The 23,728-nt window shown below is 45.3% G+C and overlaps 1 protein-coding gene across 5 annotated transcripts; it reads left to right on the forward strand.

The window, feature by feature from the left end:
• The first annotated feature begins 2,066 nt into the window (after positions 1-2,066).
• LOC147606158 (mitochondrial import inner membrane translocase subunit TIM22-4-like) lies at positions 2,067-22,189 on the forward strand. Of its 5 annotated transcripts, none has more exons than XM_086792753.1 (5): positions 2,067-2,332; positions 20,009-20,199; positions 20,432-20,504; positions 20,629-20,693; positions 21,637-22,189. In XM_086792753.1, the coding sequence occupies exons 1-5, from the start codon at positions 2,209-2,211 to the stop codon at positions 21,658-21,660; spliced, it is 477 nt and encodes a 158-aa protein (XP_086648879.1). In that variant the 5' UTR covers positions 2,067-2,208; the 3' UTR covers positions 21,661-22,189. The 5 variants fall into 5 exon arrangements, with proteins under 5 accessions (XP_086648879.1, XP_086648878.1, XP_086648882.1 ...); XM_086792752.1 differs by lacking the exon at positions 21,637-22,189 and adding an exon at positions 20,913-21,021; XM_086792756.1 differs by lacking the exon at positions 20,629-20,693 and having other exon boundaries at positions 2,070-2,332; positions 21,637-21,726; positions 21,950-22,177.
• Positions 22,190-23,728: the final 1,539 nt, after the last annotated feature.

Here is a 23,728-nt window from a genome sequence, read left to right on the forward strand (position 1 = left end):
ATGCGAGGACGTCGAGTGCTCGGGCCAGCCCCTCATGATGGGGGGCCATAAAAACATGAGCTATCTGACGCCTAGACAATACTGTAATATGAGAGTGGAGTGTTGACATCCAATATAAATATCACTGAAATATTACATCGAACAAAGAGCTTGAGGATGTGAGAGTGAAGAAAAGAGAGATTGTGGGAGAATGAGAGTGTAGAGAATAGAAGAGGACAAGATCTTCAATATACTGGCGCAAAAAAGTGTAAGGATGAAGGGAGATAGTGCAAGGATTTGATGGTAAACTAGGGAAAGGCATAAAAAGGCATGTGAATGATAAACTAGAAAAAGGGATAAACTCAAGTGGAGACATTCCAATAAACTAGAGAGTAGGTGATTAGTAAACTAGGAATAGGAAGGGGTTTAGGATTTGTAGATAAAAAGAAGAAGAAGGTTTAGTAGCATGGGCTATTGGAATAATGCTTAGAGCCTAGCTCTCTAAAATGAAGGTGGGGTATATTGGAGGAATGTTTGCTCTCTAAAATGGAAGTGGGGTTTAAACCCATGACCTCAAACCTGAGGGAACATCCCTCACTCCTACTTTACCCTCCCTAGTTTATTGACTCAGCACACTCGATAACCCTAGTTTACCCTAGCCACAAAGCGTGGTGTCTAGCCCTCCTATCCCTAGTTTACCAATCTCCCTAGTTTATAAATTTTCCTAGTTTACTTTTGTATGCACGATGGTGTAAAAAAAGGCGACTTGTCATGCTAGATTGTGGAGTGTTTATCCGATTTGCCACTTGCATTTAAGATCCTGTGGGATTTAGTCCTGAGGGAGAGAGAGGGTGTGTTTGGATGCTCAAAGATTAGGGGGGCTTCGAGGCCTTGCTGTTTGCCACACTACTGCTTGCCACTTGGTAGGCTTGTTATACTTTAGGCAACAAGATAGTATGTGTGAATATATGCAAATAAATTTGATCCCACGTCAATGAAATTTGGTAGTCTCAAATGATTTTAGTGCCATCATTACTGATGTTTTTGCCCCAAGTCCCCCCCCCCAAAAAAAAGACCATGTAAGTTGAAGCGGATCTTCTGTTATGGTATGTTTGACGAGTTAAGACATTCGAAAATTTATAAGTACGTGTTAAATCTTTACATTCTCTCTCTGTGTGTGCACACACCTTTAGCTCTACAATATAGTCTCGTCCTTTCTCTTTTCTCTCTCTCTCTCTCTCTCTCTCTCTCTCTCTCTTTTCTTCTCTTTATTTCTTTCTTTAGCAACCCGAGGGGAGGCCTCGTCTCTAAATCACACGGTGCATTTAAGAGGAAGTTCAAGTGGGATCGACGGCTGAGGGGGCCCGATTTTGGGCGGGGCCGATCCAGGCGGTCGGATCCCCGAAAGTAAACTAGGGCCGAAAAAAACTCGGCCTGCGAAGTAAACTAGGGATCCTAGTTTACTTCGCAGGCCGAGTTTTTTTTTTGTAGGATCCCCAGTTTACTTCGCAGGACGAGTTTTTTTTGTGGGGGGCTTGCCAAATTGCCTAGTTTACTCCAGTGTCCGAGTTTGGACTTATAACTTTTTTGCCTAAGTCTCAAATTGCAAAAGAATGATTTGAACCCACGACGTGTTGCTAGAGCGGCCATAGTCTTACCATTAGGCTATAATTTCTGCTAGCTAGTGTGTTCGGCCTTTATTAATATATGTGCGCGGCAGCCCTAGTTTACTTTCGGACCCTAGTTTACTTTCGCGAGACGGCTCAAATCACCCCTGCCCAAAATCGGCCCTCTCACCCATAGAGACCCGAGGGGAGGAGAGCCATGCATGGAATGGGACCACGAAAGAGCTTTTTGGGGTTGGTCACGTTACCGCAACGAGCTTTAAGCTAAGGTGTTTACTTTAACTCATCGATTTGAAGGCAGCATGATCAAACAATGCAAAGCATAAACTAAGTTCTGGTGCACGTCACCAAAACCACCAAAAATATTGTTTTACATTTCTATTTAATTAGATTATGTGAGTTTTTAAAGAATAAGAGCGTTTTTCTAAGGTTTCATTTTAGAATGTAATGATTAATGCTTGAAAAAGTTAAAAGAAATGATGACCCTGCTTGCCCTTCCTATTTTCTATTTGCTTGAGCACGGAGAGTAGGGTTTTTCCCTCGTGCTTGCTGTGTGCGCGGCCGCACGCGCGCGCTTTCTGTGTGCGTGTAAGGTGTTACCGCGATGGAGCAGCCCAAGCCCGATCCGCCCCAGCATGCGGACTTCAAAATGCCCTCCTTCGAGGAGATCAAAGCGCAGGAAATGATGGACAACTGCGCTGTCCGCAGCATCCTTAGCTTAGTTGGAGGTAAGCCCTCGTGCTTCCATAGCCATATCAACGCGCCTGATTGAATTAAATAAATTAAACAAATCAGAAAGTAATACAGTCAAAAGAACAACTGCAAAATGACTTTTATAGTTTTTCTAAAGCTGCTAGCGGGTTAATTTTAAACTTTTTCTTCTCGAATTTGCATAGAAAACAACTGCAAAATGACTTTTATAGTTTTTCTAAAGCTGCTAGCGGGTTAATTTTAAACTTTTTCTTCTCGAATTTGCGTAGAAAACAACTGCAAACTGACTTTTATAGTTTTTCTAAAGCTGCTAGCGGGTTAATTTTAAACTTTTTCTTCTCGAATTTGCATAGAAAGACGATTTTAAAAAAAATGTAATTTTCTTTAAAATCAATGTATGAATGTGGTATGGTTGTTGGGGTATGTCGGCACATATTTTTTATGTAGTCGCCTCTTTGATTCATAAGACTACATATACTTATCAATCATACAAATTTTGGTGCTTATGGGATAACTTTACGATAGGCAGATCTCTTAGACTTTTTTTTTTGGGTTTGGGGAGAAGGGAAGAGGAGGAGGACGTTCGAGGAGGTTGGGGTAGAATTTGAATTTGGAGATGTGCGAAACACGGGTCAGCCCACTAGTTTCTTTTAATCACACCACTTATGGAGTGAGGGGGTGAGTATTGAACTGGCAACCTCAGCTTCCAAACTCAAGCTCAACCCGTTGGGCTATTTTCCCCACCGCTATATCCGCTAGACTTATTACTCTCATTAAGTAGACACCAACACTAGGTTGGGTGGGTCAGTGGGGTAGGTCTGAGTTTGGATCAGCGATTCCCCCGACTGGTGTTGAGCACAATCTACTTAAGCACAGACCATTAATACCATTAAACAAGAAATGACACAACACGAAAGAAATAAACGTAACTGCAAATGGACGCTTGCATTGGGTCTGCTCAATTGTATGAACGTGGATATAGTTGTTGGGCATATTTTTTATATAGTCGTCTCCATGATTCAGAAGACTATATATACTTATCAAGCATACAACCTTTGGTGCTTATGGGACAAGTTTATGATAGGCAGATCAATGCCTCACCTTTGCCTAGCTGCTGCTAGTAGAGCTACACAATTGCCATTGCCGCCAATCTAGAGCCATCTATGCCACTGCCCAGAGCTTAGATCTGTCGATTCAGAGCCTGCTGCCGCCCAATCACCCCACCTTGACGGGCAACACGAAGTAAACAGAGTCGAGAAAAGGAGTTGAGTTGGGAAATCTTCAACATTGGAGAAGTAAACACGCGGGGTACACCTTCTGCCCATTGCCCATGCACGTCACTTGCATATTTCACTAAGGGCCTTACATCTTGCATCTCAAGGCACACACGGACACATGCACGTGCAACTAACCTCATCAACGACATCCGTTAGGAACATCTCTGGATGGGGGGACTACATGGAGCTTGATCGCCGGAGAGTGATCGGCGAGTGTCCGGGGTTCCGGGGTAAGGTGCTCGGGTTGGAGGACCACGGGTGGCCAGACAAGTGTGGGCAAGCAGGCCACTACATAAGCTCGGCAATATGTATTCTTATCCACATTCCTCTACAACTGGGTGGTGAACAAGAGTCCTCTCTTTCCTCATCTTGGTGGCTATGGTGGCTTCCTATGGGCAATGCAACATATGTCTTTGTTTTGATGTGGCTAGGACAGAATGTAAGCCTTTGCATTGGACACAAAGTGGTCTCGTAGTGTTTAGGATCTTGGGTACCATCATGAGCCCGGGCATTTCCCAGTATGAAAGGGGTGTCTAGGACGTCTAAATATTTAGAAACTACAAGCTTTGGGAATGGGGGATATCCAGTACAAAAGATCAAGCATTGAAGTTTGCTTTAGGCGCTCAAGATGGTTTCTTGGGCACAAAAATGGACATTGGAGCTCAAGTGTCAAGTGGAAAGTTGTTAACCACTCTGTTGGTTAACATGGTTTCGTCGGCCTGACCTACCGTAAGGCACTTTACCATCTTACCCGCACGAATGGACACTTATCTATTGTAAGACGGCGCTAGAACATATAAAGCGGTCTTACCATGTGCTTAATGTCAAATAGGGAAAGTCTACATGCTTAGTGTACATAGGTGCTTAAGATTAGTAATAGAGGCCAAACCATTTTTTAGTTTGACTGGCCTAGTGTGAAAATTGGTCATTTGTATATAAGTTATTTTTACCAATAAGCAATACACAATCATTTCCTTGCAATAGTTTACTTGTGAGTGAGCACTCCTTCTTCCCTCTTCTTGCTTACTTATATGCTTTTGAATTCATGCTTACTTGATGGATGCATGCTTGAGAAGGTTTGATTATAGGCTTCCCTCTTCGATTAGCTTCTTCTTCCCTTGCTTTTTGTGAGAGAGAATCATCGCGAAGGATCCTTTTTCCTTGCCTTCATCTAGGCATTGAGAGCTATCCCTTCACTCCTTTGGCAAGGGGCATTCTGGCATGAGAATGGAGTGAGGATGCGACGGACAAGCTAGCGCACGCACACAGGAAGTTAGAGATTGCGGCTCTAAGTTCAAAGCTAGATCTCTCCCAAGTCCTCGGGAGCTCGCTATATATGCTTTTGTTCAAGTCAAGAGCTTACCTTAGCCTTGCCGAAACATGTGTTCTACATGGTGCTCACATACATTTCCAATATGGTGGAATACAAAAGAACAAACTCCTAAAATTTAGGAGGGTTACTATTTTTGGACAATTCCCAATGGAAAATCTGTTCGCGTCATGACGTCCGTAAGCTAAGCAAATGGAGGGACTTATCGAAGCATCTTTGGTAGAAGCTCTGTGAGTAGAGATATTTTTAGAGATGGAGTTTATGGGTGGGAATCATCTCTTAACTTGGGACATGTGGCAGGAAGTGAAACAAGTGGCCTCACACTCGTCACCTTAGCTCTACACTTGTCATTATAGCTTTTACTTGCCTTCTAGCTCATGAGATCCCTAAATCTATAACTTGGAGCTCTCTCTCTTCATTTGAGCAGGCTCTATGGCTGCAAACTAGCCTCTACCATGTTGGTTGCTCACATTCTTGTCTACAACACTCTATGGATAGTCTCTACACTATTTCACTTTCCTCTACAAAGGATACCCTACCTCTCTAGCTTTCTATGGCGGTATTCTTGCTATTTTAGGTGTACTTGCCATTGTACTTGTTGTACTAGCCATTGTACTTGTTGTACCAATCAGTGTACCTATTGTACCGCCACTGGATCTGTTGTAGCGGCCACTGTACATATTGTACTAGCAAATGTACCTGATGTACTAGCTAGTGTATGTAACTTCCGGAGGGCCCCGGGGTTTCGCAAAACACTTGACCATTAATGCAATTAAACCCTGAAATCGGCCATAGCCTTATGCCACTTAATGCACATAACTGTAAAAGAGAGATGTGCACAGCTGTCTTGGGATGGGCCGACCCCCCCCTTGGAGTATTTTATTACCCAAGGAGAATAATATCATGTACAAGCTTTGAGGGCCTTACTCTCCCCACAGGAGATTCCGGATTATCCATATACAAATGCCATAACTCAGCCCAACACGAGGCAACCATAAAATTCAGCCGGTACACAGGCTTTAGAAATACCAAGCCAACAATATAATCCGTATACCTCCATGTGGGTACTGATTCTTCCCCAAAAACCATGGGTCTTCATGCAATAAAGCTGGTACAACCGGTTCAGCTCTCCATTCAGTCGGTACAAGTATAGTGGCTAGTGCAACAAGTACAAGGGCTGGTACAACAAGTACAAGGGTTGGTACAACAAGTACAGTGGTTGGAAATCATAATAAAATGATTAAATACCCTTGCCTTCAATATTTCTTTGCGATGGAAGCCTCCAAAACAATCCCCAACAGCCAATATACTTCATGGGCAGCCTTCAAGAGAGAGAAAGAGAGTAGCCATCATTAGGGCAGCCTTTAACGGTGGTAGAGGCTAGTGTGCAGCAAGAGAGCCTCTCCAAATGAAGAGAGAGGGTCCAATCTGTTGGGGCTCCCATGAGTGAAAATGGAAAGAGATGGTTATGATGACAAGCGGAGAGAGACACAATAGCTGAAGTGACGTGTGTGAGGCCACTTGTCTCACTTTGATCCACTTTCTTGCCACATGTCCGAGATGGGTCCTCCCGTAATCTTTATCTCTAAAAATATCCCAATTGGTAGACCTTTTGCCAAATGTGCTTTGACATGTCCCTCCATTTGCTCAATTCCAAATGTAATGATGCGAACGGAAGTTCCATTGGAGTCAGGCCAAAAATAGAGTGTGATCCTTTGTATTCCAGGATAATCCCCCATTCCCAAAGCTTGTACTTTCCAAATATTTAGACGTCCTGGAGTCCACTAGACCCCTTTCATATTGGAAAATGTCCAGGTTGGTGACATCGTACTTGTTGTACCAACGACTGGACTTGATGTACCAATCTCCACACTCCATGTAACAGTCTTTGTACTACAGCAGGTCGGCCAGTCTAGTTGTTCTTCATAGGCTTATAAATAGCAATAGGGTGAGTTCTCGCGATTCATTCAGTCAACTAGGGGGCTGAGTCATAGGTTAGACTTTAGACTAGGTGTCTTCACCTTTTGATGGGGCAGCCAGTTGGCTAGCCAAGATGTACCTTTTTGTACTAAAGAATATACTGAATACTCAGCTAGCTCTCTCTCTCTTCTCTATCTTCTGAATGCATTTTGCATCAAGCATGTTCCAGGATGGTGTTTAGGGCTAAAAGAAGACTCTCAGAGCTTCCACATGTGATAGAGAGGGCACTTTACATGGACACCATGCAACTCAGGAGGAGAATGTGACACACTTGAACTGCAGTAGCACCATGTGGCAGATTGGCAGCTTGTAGGTACTGATCGTGGGCAGTAAGGGTAGTGCACAACAATAGTTGGCCATGTACAAGGTAGGGATTTGGATAGCGCTGTGGGCAGGGTTTGGACTGCACTATGGGCAGCCGGGCAGGGTCTGGACAACACTATGGGTAGCAAGGCAAGGACTACACAAGGCAGGTAGCCCACTCGTTTGGAATCATCAATATAATTGTTGGTTGTGGGCATTTATAATAGGCCGACATGTGTTTGTATTGGCCGACCAATAATATCTGTGTGTATACATGAGTACCATAATTCTCACAAACATTTGCATTCCTTGTAGAATTTAGGGATAGGGTTGCACAGGCCTAAGCTAAAAGGAGGATGAAAGATGTCCATGGTTGTGGTGTAGATAGATAGAGGGTGTTAGAGAGAGAGACAACAAAGCTTAATAGAGAGATTGTATTGCACGTACAATGTAAGGCCTAGATTGATATTTATAAAGTTAACAAAGTACAATGCTTTTATAGCCTTAGAGGTTCTCCTGGATGACATCCCTGCTTATGTCAAGTAGGTATAATATCTAGATATTATCTAAATCACTCTAAGAATGAGTTAACACACACACGCACTCATAGGGAGTGTTCACTTCAATGAACTCCGATTTTCCCAGCAATCCCCCCCTTTGGAGTTAGGTGGTGTTATGAGGAATAGCCTTAATACTAAAGGTGATTTGGGCTCACTGGCACCACGTGATGCAAAATATCACAGTGGCCATACCTAACGTGATACAATAGATCACAGTCAAGCCTGCAAATGGAGAGCTTGACCACGTAGAAGATTCTTCAGCTTCCAGAAGTGTCCCTCCCTGACTCAAAATAGGGATAACATAGGAATGGAGTCTTCTATAAAATAAGGCGTTACAAACAGATAAGAGAGAAAAAACACAGGGATTATTTAATTCAGATTTTGTGGGACATCTCGGGCAAAGAATCCTTGTCACAAAACTAGAAAGGATAAATTTTGGAAGTTTTAACAACTCCCCAGGGTAGAACGTTGATGGTGATTTGCCCTTTTACGTCGGTGTTGCAGGCAATTGACACCTGTGCCATCATTTTAGGCCCGAGAGCCAAGGCAAAGGACCCAAAACGGCATAAATTAAACACAACAAAGGAAAAATCCAAGATCTTCGTTGATAGACTCCCAATTCGACGCAGGAAGCTCCAATTTGAAAAAGGCCCAAATTTGGGAGAATGCAAGAGCTTCAATTTGGTTACAGTCTTCAGCTTCAAGAAAAACCTCAAATTTTGATCACTGTAGAAGCATTAATTATGGCATAGAAGGCTCTCTTATGTCAAGCAGGTATAATATCTAGATATTATCTAAATCACCCTAAGAGTGAGTTGACACACACACTCACAGGGAGTGTTCACACACACTAACACTCATAGGGAGTGTTCATGCACATGAACTTCGATTTTCCCAACATTCCTCCCAGCAGCGATCAAAGCATACTAGAGCATCTCTTTGCAGTACAGGTTGGTCAAGGAGATCTTAGGCAGTGTACTGATGTCTGCATTCTGAGTCATCTTTTGTACTTGAAATATGGTTGTAACACTTCTTTCTTGTAGATAATACAGATTGGTAGTTTAGGACTCTTGTGTGTGCTATATGTGTGATTTCGCCACATTGTTTTCTCTCTCTCAAATCCCTAGCACATAGGCACAAGTGTTCAACATCACCACCATTATAAGCATTTAGCCATAAATCAGTTCCATCAAGTAGTTCATTCATCAGTTCAGCATTCTCTTAAGTCAGTGGAGCATATGTAGGGCCAGAGGTCAACCCCTTTGGGGCTGACCAAGGGCCTCGGCCATGTACATTCATTAAGCCACCTTTTTGTACCATATTAAATACAAGAAAAGCCTGTTAGAAGTTATCTCCTGTCTAGTTTTATACACCAGGGCCTTTGTTGTGGGTGTGCCCGCCCTTACGAGGTGTTTTATCATTTTTCCCCACTCTCCGCATTTTTCCCCTATTTTTCCCATTTTTTCTGTGGCTTGGGAGGCAGCCGTGAGTTGGCAGGAGGATCCATTTGCTGGCCGACTACATCAGATGTGTGTACTGGAGCTGGCCGACTGTACTTGATGCAGTCGTGGACCCTCAGAGCTGGCCGACTGGCTGCAGGGTGTTGGCCGACTGATGATGCAGTCGTGGAGCCTTTTTCAGCAGGCCGACTGCTGATCTGGGGGCATATAAATAGGCCCCCAGCCCCATACCACTCAGTGTATCATATCGGGATCTTCTTGTGTATATCAGAGCGGAGTTACACGCCTTCATCTCTCTCTCTCTTGTGCTGTTTTTCTGCATGCGTTTTTTGCTCTTGTGTTCCCAGATCTGGTCATCATCTCCGCTGCGCATTCTGACATTGTATCAGAGCCCTAGGCTCTAGATAGTTCTTGGGATTTGTGTGAGCAAGAGGGGGACTGTTTTGTGGCTGATTGGTGGACTGTTTTGGACTGTTCGGGAAGAGGAGAAGCAAGAAGAAGGCAGGCTGATTTGCTGGACAGCCACTTGCAAGTATTAGTTCTTCTTTGTTCCCACCCACCCACCTCTTTCAGCGTACATCCCCGCAATGGCAGATCTGTTTGAGATGGCCGAGAGACATGTGAAGATCCCGACACTCCCCACGTTCCCGGTGGACCGTCAGCTGGACGGGAGCAACTACGGCATATGGAAGGTTATGATGGAATCTATTCTGGAGTCTTTCGACCTCGTTGATTTCGTCGTTGTTGGTGTTCCACGGCCGGAAGTTGAGGAAGGGGAGTTACCGTCAATCCGAAAGGACCGGGAGGCTCAGACATAGATGTGGGATCGTGTCAACGCCAGGGTTCGTTCGTTTATCTTTCTCAACTGCACACCGCAGGTAATCAATCATGTAAAGCATATGACGCTGGCCAGAGGTATATGGCAGCATTTGGCCTCACTTTACAACAGGGTATCGCCCATGAAGAGGATTTTCTTGGAAGTATAGATGCGGGTTATGAGCCCTGCAAAGTCGTTGACGATGCGGGAGGATATTAACAAGCTGCAGGCTCTTTAGCAGGAAGTTCTTCAGGCTGGGAAGGAGATATCGTCAGAGGACATGGCCATCACGTTGCTGTCACACTTGCCCTCTTCGTACTCAGCATTTTACTGGTCTTTGATTACCAGTGGTGGCAGGCTCAGCACCATCACGTGGGAGGAGCTTGTGCCCATGGTCCTGGACCAGGAGGAACGATTCACGAACTCTCCTCAGGGTGGAGGTTCGGAGGCCTTAACTGGCCAACGGTCGAAAGGCCGTAACACGGGCGAAGGGAAGGCTTCATTGGAGAAGTATTCTGAGAAGAAGTCCGTTACTGACTGCGAGAAACTAAAGGCAGAGAGGACCTGTAATGATTGTGGCGAGAAAGGCCACTATTGGAGGCAGTGTCCCAAGCGGAAGACCGAGAAGGATGAAGATTGCTCAGCAGCAATCATGAAGACTCCGGCTTTTGTGCACCTGGAGGTGGTGGATACCGATGTTTCATTTTCTTCAGACAGGGAGGAGATTGGAGGACTCTCCGCAACGGATACTTGGGAGTGGATTCTCGATAGTGGTGCTTCCAGGCACATGACTCCTTTCCGTTCCGGTTTACAGGATCTCTGCAGGCTTTCTGGTCATATTCTTACTGGTGATACATCCACTATCCGAGTTCACAGTGAGGGCAGGATGGAGATAGTTCCCGATGGCAGAGGGGGGAAGCATTCCTCCCAAGTGTTGTATGTTCCGTCACTTGGTTTTTATCCATCAGGTTTGCAAGACTGGCGTACGGGTGGAGTTTGATGAGCACTTTGTTGCTCTCCGGGACAAAGCAACAGGCCAGGTAGTTTGGAAAGGCGGAGTGGAGAATGGAGTTTACAAGCTTTCAGCACTCTCTCTCCCAGGTCCTCAGGTTTGTGATGAGTGGCAGTCTGGTAATGGCCACATCAGTGTGGATACGCTGCAGGTACAGGCTTTTCGAGACCAGATGGTGGATAGCTTGCCAGTAGATGGCAGCAGTTGGCAGGAACTCTCCAGTACTGATGTTGGTGGTTCTTGTGTTCGTCAGTCTCAGAGGAAACTGAACAGGTCACTTATGCTCTGATGTCTCGTCGTATTCGGGACAAAGAACCTCCAGTAGTTGAGGATGTTCTTTCCACGGGGCCCTTTCGGAAAGCCAGGCAGGTGGTAGTTGCTTACTTGCAGAAGGAGGTGGTTTCTCCAGGCTTTGTGGTTCCGGATTCAGAGGGGGTGGTTGACAGGTTTCAGAAGGCCTTGCGTGGTCTTCATCAGGTTTCCAGGACTTGTTTGTGCACCATAACAGGTGTTGATCCTTGTGAGCAGTGTGATGCCTCTTTGACTCAGAAGCAGAATGGTTCATTGATCTGGTTGATGGACACCAGATTGGACGGGAGCTTCCTGATGAGGCAGTTGAGCTCATGGTTGCGGATGACTCTTTTGGAGGCAGGATTGCATTTCCTGTGGTTTCTGCGGCATGCGAAGGATCAGGGATTCTTGTACACAGGAGGGGGATTGTTGGATGGAGTCCGACTCCACGGTTGGAGTGACTCAGTTTGGGGAGGAGATCCGGACACGAGGAGATCTACTTCAGGCCCAGGAGCAGTTTTACGGAGCAGTAAGAGGCAGTCATCTTTTGCCTTGTCGCGGACAGAGGTAGAGTATCGGGCTGTTTGTGATGCTGCTTGTGAGGTGGTGAGGATGCAGAGGTTGCATTGCAGGTTTGGGCTTCCACTGGAGGAACCCATGGTCATCCAGAGGCACTTTGTTCGTGAACAGATCGTTGCTGATGACACCTTGCTAGAGTTCTGTTCGACGGAGGACAGTACGGTGGACCTGTTCACGAAGTCGCTCTCTCAGGATTTGCTCAGGCGGCACCCCAGCTCCCTGTGGTTGGTTATACAGCCAGGAGCTGAGAGGGGGTGTTAGAAGTCATCTCCTGTCTAGTTTTATACACTAGGGCCTTTGTTGTGGGTGTGCCCGCCCTTATGAGGTGTTTTATCATTTTTCCCCACTCTCCGCATTTTTCCCCTATTTTTCCCATTTTTTCTGTGGCTTGGGAGGCAGCCTTGAGTTGGCAGGAGGATCCATTTGCTGGCCGACTACATCAGATGTGTGTACTGGAGCTGGCCGACTGTACTTGATGCAGTCGTGGACCCTCAGAGCTGGCCGACTGGCTGCAGGGTGCTGGCCGACTGATGATGCAGTCGTGGAGCCTTTTTTAGCAGGCCGACTACTCATCTGGGGGCATATAAATAGGCCCCCAGTCCCATACCACTCAGTGTATCATATCGGGATCTTCTTGTGTATATCAGAGCAGAGTTACACGCCTACATCTCTCTCTCTCTTGTGCTGTTTTTCTGCATGCGTTTTTTGCTCGTGTTCCCAGATCTGGTCATCATCTCCGCTGCGTATTCTGACAAAGCCTTGACGCCAATCTCTCTCTTCTTCTCTCTCCTCTATCTTAATCATATTTATTCAACATCTTGTTCTCTAGGGTTGTGGATCAGCACAGCAAGGATTCCGCACATGCAACATCCTTGGAGTGTGGATGAAAGAATGGGTACTATGCTGAGATACCCACTCAGAAATGCTGTAAGAACTATACAACACTGTATATGGACAACAAGCATAAAGGAGAAAAGAAGATCACTACTGAATATCACCAGAAAAGGTAGTACATCATGTGGAGCAGCGTGAGGGAGGTCCCATAGATGCTGCCTATCACTGCAGAAGCTGAAAAAATGAGATGATAATGATGCTGAGCCAAGCCACCTATATATATGTGGGAGAGGAGCTGGTTGGCCAGCTGTAGCAGGCCGACAGCTTGGCTGTAGCAAAGAAATGCCAAAAATGCCTAAACAATACCAGAAAAATGGTAGAAAAAATGCTAAAAAAAATCTCTGCCAAGATATGCCAATGCAGGGCTTCATACGGAGCCAGATACAAGCATGAATATGCATGAGAAAGTCCATCTGGGGATGAAATAATTTCCAACACCTCCTCTTCAGCGCCAGATGGGTGGACCAAAAAATCCTCCAAAGAGTCTTACTGAGAAGTTCTCTGGAAGAAGCCACGAGAAGATTGAGAAGACGAAACAACAGGATCATTTTGGAGAGAGAAGCCCTCAGGAGATGGAACCATAGATGACTCCGAAAAAATGTGGTACCTCCTCTGCATCTGCAACAAGTATCTGGACCGAAGTAGAATCCTCCTCTGAAGAAGAAGGAAATGAAACAACCACTGGAACAAACTGATCATCAGTGATAGCTGAATTTGCAAGGTTTGAAGTAGGAACAGGCTCCAAGATAGTGGAAGATGCCTCCTTTGAAACATAAGAAGGAGAAGCAATTTCCAGGAGAGAAGCTGCCAAAGTAGGAAGCTCCAGAATATGTGAGGATATCTCAACAAAATCATCCACCTGCTCTGTAGAAGAACCACTATCCTCCTCTGAAAGAGAGGAGAGAAAATATGCAATAATGGCATCAGCATGTAACAGCACAAGAGAAGGAAGATACTCATCCAAAGGGATTAGAGGAACTGATAAGGTCGCTGTTAGAAACTCCTGTAAACCATCCTCTAGGGCACTGACTTCTGAATCAGAAGTCTCCTGTGTGACCACCAGGATGGACTCATCCTGCTCCTATGAAGATGAAAGAACAAGGGGATCATAGATAGCAAGAAAAGCCATCTTAGCATGAGACTTCGTACTCTCCTTTGTCGTTGGTGAAGTATCTGAGCCATCTGTCGTGGGTGAAGTGTCTGAGCCATCAGAGGAGGACGCCTGTTTTCCTTTAGCTTTGGCTTTAGCTTTGCGGGAAGCAGCGTGTCGGGCAAAACATTTGGCCTCTGAATGACCAAGATGGCCACAAAACTCACAAGAATCCTTCATCTTGGAACCCTTGATGCTGTTAGAATTGTCAGAATCGTCGTCATCAGAAGATGACTTTGTGGTGACTTTCTGCTTGTTGTTGTTGGAGTTCCCTTTTCCGCCTTTGCCTTTGCCCTTGCCCTTGTTAGAGGCAACAAAAGCAGACTTCGACTTGCCTTTTCCGCGAAGCATGCACTTGGCGTGGAGATAACTCACGACTTCCTCAAAAGGGGGGAGAGGATCACGGAAATAAATATTATCCCTGAAAGAATCAAAGGAAGCAGGCAACTTACCAAGAAGTTTATGGATGGGATTGTTGATGGTGCTCTCGTACTCCTCAAGTTGCAGCTTGATACGGGAGAACTCTCCAATCTTCTCAATCAAGTTATCTGACTCAGTGATGGTAAGCTTCTCCAGATCTGACTCCAGTTCATTGTCCACAAACAACTGAGTGTAGAAAGACCAAGTATGATAGTTGGTTGCTGTAACCTTCATGGAGTCACTGACTTGGGGAGGATTGTAGGATGGTATGTGGGCAGGGGTGGGAGCAAGACCTGGATGAGAGAAACTCAGAGAGGAAAGATTGGGAATAGGAACCACCTGTGGAGCGGCGGGAGCAGGGGATCCAGGCTGTGATGGAGTGGGAGAAGAGACAGGAGAAGTAATGGCTGTAGAGAAGGGGTCTCCTGAAGCCATGTCTGCTGAAAAAAACAAAGTACCTCCTCTCAAGCTGTGCACAGCAAGAGAAAGAAGAAAGAAAGGAAGGGAGGGTGGGAATATGAAAATAGAAGAAGCAGACTATCTGAGAGTTCCTATCCTCAGCACCTATGAAGATGGTTTCAGCTTATAACAGTAAAAATGCAGAAAACGCAGCCTACAGTAGCAAGAAATTGCAGCACTTGAGGTAGTCCTGCAGCTCCACTGTAAAACGCAGGTTACTGATGAAGAAACGCAACAGTAAACAGCTCCTATATGCTGTAAACAGTCAACAGCAGCATGGGAAAAGAAACGCAGGTCCCTGTAGATGTTTCCCGCTCTGATACCATGAAAGAATGGGTACTATGCTGAGATACCCACTCAGAACTGCTGCAAGAACTGAACACACTGTATATGGACAGCAAGCATAAAGGAGAAAAGAAGATCACTGCTGAATATCACCAGAAAAGGTAGTACATCATGTGGAGCAGCATGAGGGAGGTCCCATAGATGCTGCCTATCACTGCAGAAGTTGAAAAAATGTGATGATAATGATGCTAAGCCAAGCCACCTACATATATGTGGGAGAGGAGCTGGTCGGCCAGCTGTAGCAGGCCGACAGCGTGGTTGTAGCAAAGAAATGCTAAAAATGCCTAAAAAATACTAGAAAAATGGTAGAAAATGTCAGAATACGCAGCGGAGATGATGACCAGATCTGGGAACACGAGCAAAAACGCATGCAAAAAAATACAGCACAAGAGAGAGAGATATAGGCGTGTAACTCTGCTCTATATACACAAGAAGATCCCGGGTATGGTACACAAGTGGCAAGGGGGCTGGGGGCCTATTTATATGCCCCCACATCAGCAGTCGGCCTGCTGTAGGGTACTCCGTGACTGTATCAACAGTCGGCCAGCAGCAAATGAGGCCCACGACTGCATACATCCAGTCGGCCAGCATACAGAAGTCCACGACTGATGTTTGGGAGTCGGCCAGCTACTGGTCCTCCAGCCGCCTCAGGGCCAGGGCTGCCTCCCAAGCCACAGAAAAAATAGGAAAAATAGGGGAAAAATGCGGAGAGTGGGGAAAAATGATAAAACACCTCATAAGGGCGGGCACACCCACAACAAAGGCCCTGGTGTATAAAACTAGACAGGAGATGACTTCTAACACCCCCTCGCAGCTCCTGGCTGTGAAACCAACCACAGGGAGTTGGGGTGCCGCCTGAGCAAATCCTGAGAGAGCGACTTCGTGAAGAGGTCCACCGTACTGTCCTCCGTCGAATAGAACTCTAGCAAGATGTCATCAACAACGATCTGTTCACGAACAAAGTGCCTCTGGATGACCATGGGTTCCTCCGGTGGAAGCCCAAACCTTCAATGCAACCTCTGCTTCCTCACCACCTCACAAGCAGCATCACAAGCAGCCCGGTACTCTGCCTCTGTCTGCATGACAAGGCAACAGATGACTGCCTCTTAATGCTCTGTAAGACTGCTCTTGGGCCTGAAGTAGATCTCCTCCCCAAACTGAGTCACTCCAACCGTGGAGTCGGACTCCATCCAACAATCCCCCTCCTGTGTACAAGAGTCCATGATCCTTCGCATGCCGCAAAAACCACAGGAGATGCAATCCTGCCTCCCAAAGAGTCATCCGCAACCATGAGCTCAACTGCCTCATCAGGAAGCTCCCGTCCAATCTGGTGTCCATCAACCAGATCAATGAACCATTCTACTTCTGAGTCAAAGAGGCATCACACTGCTCACAAGGATCAACACCTGTTACGGTGCACAAACAAGTCCTGGAAACTTGATGAAGACCACGCAAGGCCTTCTGAAACCTGTCAACCACCCCCTCTGAATCCGGAACCACAAAGCCTGGAGAAACCACCTCCTTCTGCAAGTAAGCAACTACCACCTGCCTGGCTTTCCGAAAGGGCCCCGTGGAAAGAACATCCTCAACTACTGGAGGTTCTTTGTCCCGAATACGACGAGACATCAGAGCATAAGTGACCTGTTCAGTTTCCTCTGACCGACGAACACAAGAACCACCAACATCAGTACTGGAGAGTTCCTGCCAACTGCTGCCATCTACTGGCAAGCTATCCACCATCTGGTCTCGGAAAGCCTGTACCTGCAGCGTATCCACACTGATGTGGCCATTACCAGACTGCCACTCATCACAAACCTGAGGACCTGGGAGAGAGAGTGTTGAAAGCTTGTAAACTCCATTCTCCACTCCGCCTTCCCAAACTACCTGGCCTGTTGCTTTGTCCCGGAGAGCAACAAAGTGCTCATCAAACTCCACCTGTACGCCAGTCTTGCAAACCTGATGCACTGACAACAGATGAAAACCAAGTGACGGAACATACAACACTTGGGAGGAATGCTTCCCCCCTCTGCCATCGGGAACTATCTCCATCCTGTCCTCACTGTGAACTGGGATAGTGGATGTATCCCCAGTAAGCATGTGACCAGAAAGCCTGCAGAGATCCTGTAAACCGGAACGGGAAAGGAGTCATGTGCCTGGAAGCACCACTATCGAGAATCCACTCCCGAGTATCCGTTGCGGAGAGTCCTCCAATCTCCTCCCTGCCTGAAGAAAATGAAACATCGGTGTCCACCACCTCCAGGTGCACAAAAGCCGGAGTCTTCATGATTGCTGCCGAGGAATCTTCACCCTTCTCGGTCTTCCGCTTGGGACACTGCCTCCAATAGTGGCCTTTCTCACCACAATCATTACAGGTTCTCTCTGCCTTTAGTTTCTCGCGGTCAGTAACGGACTTCTTCTCAGAAGACTTCTCCGACGAAGCCTTCCCTTTGCCCGTGTTACGGCCTTTCGACCGTTGGCCAGTTAAGGCCTCCGAACCTCCACCCTGAGGAGGGTTCGTGAATCGTTCCTCCTGGTCCAAGACCATGGGCACAAGCTCCTCCCATGTGATGGTGCTGAGTCTGCCACCCACTGGTAATCAAAGACGAGTAAAATGCTGAGTACGAAGAGGGCAAGTGCGACATCAACGTTATGGCCACGTCCTCTGACGATCTCTCCTTCCCAGCCTGAAGAACTTCCTGCTGAAGAGCCTGCACGCTTGTTAATATGCTCCCGCATCGTCAACGACTTTGCAGGGCTCATAACCCGCATCTGTACTTCCAAGGAAATCCTCTTCATGGGCGATACCCTGTTGTAAAGAGAGGCCAAATGCTGCCATATACCTCTGGCCAGCGTCATGTGCTTTACATGATTGATTACCTGTGGTGTGGAGTTGAGAAAGATAAACGAATAAACCCTGGCGTTCACACGATCCCACATCTGTGTCTTCCACGACTGTATCAACAGTCGGCCAGCAGCAAATGAGGCCCACGACTGCATACATCCAGTCGGCCAGCATACAAAAGTCCACGACTGATGTCTGGGCAGTCGGCCAGCTACTATTGGTCCTCCAGCCGCCTCAGGGCTGCCTCCCAAGCCACAGAAAAAATAGGAAAAATAGGGGAAAAATGCGGAGAGTGGGGAAAAATGATAAAACACCTCATAAGGGCGGGCACACCCACAACAAAGGCCCTGGTGTATAAAACTGGACAGGAGATGACTTCTAACTGAAAAAATTTTAAAAAATCTCTACTAAGATATGCCAATGCAGGTCTTCATATGGAGCCAGATACAAGCATGAACATGCATGAGAAAGTCCATGTGGGGATGAAATAATTTCCAACAGTGGAGCCTCAAGGCCTCAGCTGGTAGCATGTGTGTGTGGTATGATTCATGCTATCAAGCATGAGGTTGACTTGGGGACAATCCCATACCTCAGGCTGGGGGTTGGTTCCAGGAGCGAACCTATGGTTGGGAGGAGAGTCACTAGCCACAATCTATCGTGGTCATCGCCAGAATTGAAGCCGCTTATATTTACTCAAGGAGGGTTTCCTGGTATGTGGTCCTTACAACATGTCATATGCATACCTTAATCACGATGCACATGGACAGTTTTCCACTGCAGCCGTCCACCGGGCAAGTAATGAGGGTGAGTTTGGGCTCATGGACAGGATTTTGGGCAGCTGGACAATGGCAGCCAGGCACCCATGGCTGGGCACAGTGTGGAGCTTTTGATACATTGTATTTGGTCGTGGACAGTTGGCATAGTTGGTCGATGAGCCAACCCTAGCAGCCGACTAGACCTCAGTTCATTATTTAAGGGCAGGTTGAGGGTCATACACAGAGGAGCAAATGAGGACAAGCGTTTGCTGACCAAGATCCCCAGGCAGCAGACATCAGCATCGGCCACCTCTAGAAGGCAATTCTTATGAGCAGTAGTGCATGCTCACGTGGATGGCAACAGAACCAGCATGTATGCATGTAGCTAGGCTTGCCAACCATGTACAACCCACCTGCCAGCTGCTGCCCACACTCCTGTGGGCTGCGTGGGCTTGCAGGTGGGTCACACAATGTTTCTTTGCCCTTCTTGGTTCAAAGCTTTATCTGCTGGTTAATTTTATCCTTTTTACTCTACTGCATTTTCAGTAATTGTGGATCAATTTCTGCTTGCGAGGTGTTTTATGGACCGTCTTTGATTTGTGCATGTGTCTGTGCACTAGTTTGTGTGGCGATGCTGTTATGTCATTCAATGGTGGTACTCTCACACAAGGCAGCATCTGGGAAGCATATTTAGTCTCTTTCCACCATGCCCTCACAGAAGGTGCTTGAACCGCATCTTGGATTGGGGAATAAAAAGCTGTGGAATCGGCCAAAGAATGGAGCACTAAGCTAAGGTTCAAGTGTGCACTAAGCAAAGCAATCATGTCAAGTTCATGGAAGGGGATTGGGTCTATTATGAAGCAGGAGTCGAAACAGGTAGGCAAGTGTCGTCCACAGCTTTCTTTGTGCAGCTTTAGCCCCTTTCTGCTCCTGTGGACTGTTGAGGTCAACATAAAGCTCCAATTGCCTCCTGGTTGGACATTGTAGGATGCCTTAAAACATAATACGGTCAACCTAATCTAATTCTAGGACAGCAACTGATGTACACCCTTACGGATATACATGTAAGGTTTTAAACTATATACTATATAAAGCATGGTTGTGTGAATGTATGTATACTTGTCTACATGTACACCTTATAAACCAAAGGCGTGCTTGTTCAGCATTTTTTTAAGTCATTTTTTTTCTCAATTTTATTGCAGCAGTCGGTGTCTTTCAGGTGGTGGACTTGGCCTTTTCATGGGCATGCTATTAGCAGCTCTAGATACACCCCCCAATGTAGATAAAATGACAGCAAAAGAACAGTTTCTTTTCACTGCACGGCAGATGGGGAGCAGAAGTCTGTCAACCGCAAAGGCCTTCGCAATCATGGGGGCCATCTTTGCGGGGACAGAGTGTGCAGTAGAAAAGGTTTGCAACACTTAGTCAGGCTCAAAAATTTGTGTAGATACAATATCACTTGTGTAGTCAAACAGCATCCAGTGGTGGGTGTAGGCTGGTGAAGGCAGGTCTTTACCGTGAGAGTGGAAATCCTTCACCATCAGGCTACACACTTGTGGGCACAAATACACTCTTTTCTAATTGCATTTATCATTTACAGGCAGAGAAAACATGCCTTCCTGATTGTATCTGTCACTTGCAGGCAAGAGCAAAACATGATATCAAAAACACTGCCATTGCTGGGTGTGTCACTGGTGGAGCCATTTCTGCTAGAGGTATGCTACACAGGGGATTTTGTGAGCTGCCTTTTTTGTTGTTTCAGACATGAACTCGAGTTTCTTTTCAGACTTGGTTTCTTTTTCCTTTTTTGGCTTGTTGAATTTGTTTTCTCACTTGCAGCTGGTGCAAAAGCTTCTTGTTTTGGATGCGCTGGCTTCGCTGCCTTCTCAGTTGTGATTGAGAAGGTCATGTCTAGACATGAATAACTTATTCATGAAGTGTCTACAGTGAGTAACACATTTTTGTAAACCTAAGAGTCTACCAGCTTGTTGGTGTCTTTTGATGCAAAACAGCATTTCTTTAAGGTCATCGTCCAGAAAATGTCTACTTCGGGGTGGGGCATTTTTGTATTGCTATGAGCATTTTGATTTTTGTGTTGCCAGCTAAAGAGGTTTTGTGAACAGATGAATGATAGGAAGCTTTATCAGATCCTGCAGTAACATTGGAGATGTTTATCTTGATATAGATGCTGCTTTGCAATGTTATAAGGAGATTAGGATCTAGTATCTTTTACATGGTTATGTTTTGGGTATCAAACCTTTTTGTGGTGGCATCCACAAGGGATATGTCATGTAATAAAGCAGTCTACATGACATGCTTAAGCGTCCTATTAATATTGCTTTGGAACATCTTGAACTCCTTGGTTCATATCACCTGTGGTACTAGTACTGAGCGATCAGCACCAAAGTTGTTGATCTTGTGTTGTGTTTTGTGTTCGTAGTCACAGGAAACGACCGTTTTAGTCCCTAGAAACGCATTTCTCCGTTTTAGGACCCCATCTGTTTCCAAGGCTGTTTCTCGTTTCCCAAGTGATATCGTCACAGGAAATGGCCGTTTCCACCCCTAAAAACTTGTTTCCCCATTTCCGTTCCTCGACTGTTTCCATTCCCGTTTCTTGTTTCTGGTGACTATGGCTGTGTTCTATAGACATCTTCTGTGCATGCTTGCCCATCAGTATTGGTTTTCTTCAGACTTACCTACCCTGCCTGAGCACCTTGAAATCACCCATGATACCTTATGTTTCACTCAATTGTCCTCTAATAACGCTCTAATTGTGTCCTAATTGTATTCGTTTGTTGTTGCTGAAGCCATATTTAATGACCCCTCATGCAATTTTTTCGTCTGCAGAAAATCACAACTACAAATTTGTGATGATCGAGAGTACTTGGTAACTGATGCTAATTGACTTTTGGAAAGACAAAGGCTATTCCAAATGACTAGGGCCTTTTTATGTGCAGCAATGTGTCTAGCTTGCTCTTCAATTCAAGTGGTGTTGCCACTGGATTGTCGTCAAATGTTACAACACGCACACGTTTTTATGCTTCTTTAGGCAGTTAGAATATTGAGAAAGTCGCATAGATGAGTTTTCATGGAAATGAAGTACATGCTGTGCTAGAGAAAGGAGGAGGAGGAGAAACTAAACAATGTAGTGAGTAAAAAGAATGCTTTCAAAAGGAGGAGAGAAATATGATTTACATTTCTATAAGACTTGCTTGTGGGCTCTATCCGTATTGGTATCGATCCCATGTGTGGACAAGGAGCAGGAACATGACTCAATTCATGTTTGCACTCCAATTGAGTTGCAAATAGAGGCCACAACACACGTGGTAGCAGACATTAATCTAAAATTGATCGAGTATAGGATGTGCATAGACAACTATACAAGGACCTAGCAACCTAATGTAGAGGATTTTCGGTGCATGATTGCACATCTGTTCTTATCATAGTGACCGTCAGTGAGGATGATTTAGGTGGCATGCGTATGCGTGAGCATTGTAGTGTATAGTTTGGCAATGACATCCTCATGAAGTGACACGATCAACCCGTCGAAACAAAAAATTACTTTCTTGAGTAGTTCCATAGAGAGTTACCTGTGCCAACCCAAAAAGAGATCTATCAGCTATCAATACAAATCTAGGTCACAACATACATGGGGAAAATTGAGAAACTCCAAAGAAAAGCAATTCAATTTGATAGGGTTGAGAGATGTGAAAGCTCACATGATGCATAGACTTCTTTTTGTAATTCGTATCTAGCAATAATACACATGAGAACTGCCAACAAAGTCTCTTGTAATAGGTTATGCTTGAAGTTGGGTTGGTGAGGAAGCATTGTGTTGAACATATGGAACTACACCACATTCATAGAAGGTGGAAAGCTTGTGGTGGCATAAGCAATGTTGTGAAAAAGGCAGTTAGAAAAATACCTTGCTTGTTTTGTATGTTAAATGTGGCTTCCTTGTAAAAGTGCAGGAACTGTTTTACAAGCTTCCACTTCAATATGTCTTCTTGTGCACTAATCATTCATGCAAGATATGCTAAATGCATGAGTGTACTTGTGCAACAATAAAAGCAATTTCAAAACTAGTTGGCTATTGTTTGTTTGTGTGTGGTGTTAACAAGCATGGAAAAAAACAAAAAAATGTTTATATTCTTCTCTTCATAAAAAATGTTGTGTTGGTAGCACTCTGGTTGATATGTAAGTGTTTGGCTAGTTAAAGGATTTCGTTTATGATGAGATATGTGCTTAACATGATCTTTGTGAGGAAGCATCCAACCAGTTTCAGAACATATCCAACCATGGAAACTTTTGGATGTGCCTTGGTCTTGGGTATGGAGAGAAAGCGCTTCAATAATATGGCATGGGGCTTATCGTCCTTCTCTTCAGGTTCAGGTGTGTGGGCTCTTAGGTTCCTAGCCATCTAGCTGGATAGGTATCTCCAAAGTAGAGAATGTATAGTAGCCATCTCGGCTGGGCATTGACAGTGTATACCTGCATGTTATTGGGATATTTGCATTTTATGTTATTCATTATCTTCACACTGAAATGGTAGGTAGTGATGTACTTGTGATGCTTTCGTTGAGAATAAGCTTGATAAGACCAACTACCCATTGTGGTCTTACATAATGCATCATGTATTAGTTGCCAAAGAGATTTAGAATGTTGTTATTGGCATTGAGGCACACCATGTCTGTCTCGCGAGAGCATGATAGTACTCAAATCTTTATAGATAGTAAAGCTAAATTCGTATAAAACTTGGGCCAAAAATAAAAAACTTTAAATACATCTTGTATATATGCAAACAAAGTCAATCCTTGAGATGAAAATAGGATAAACTTTAAAGTTATAATAATTTAAACCAAGAAATAGATAGCATCATGGAGTTTGTATTGCATACATAGAATTTCACCCAAAATTGAGAAAAGGCAGAACCTTGAAA

This window comes from Cibotium barometz, chromosome 58 (genome assembly GCF_041138505.1).
Source record: "Cibotium barometz isolate CiBa-2024 chromosome 58, ASM4113850v1, whole genome shotgun sequence".
Taxonomy (NCBI): domain Eukaryota; kingdom Viridiplantae; phylum Streptophyta; class Polypodiopsida; order Cyatheales; family Cibotiaceae; genus Cibotium; species Cibotium barometz.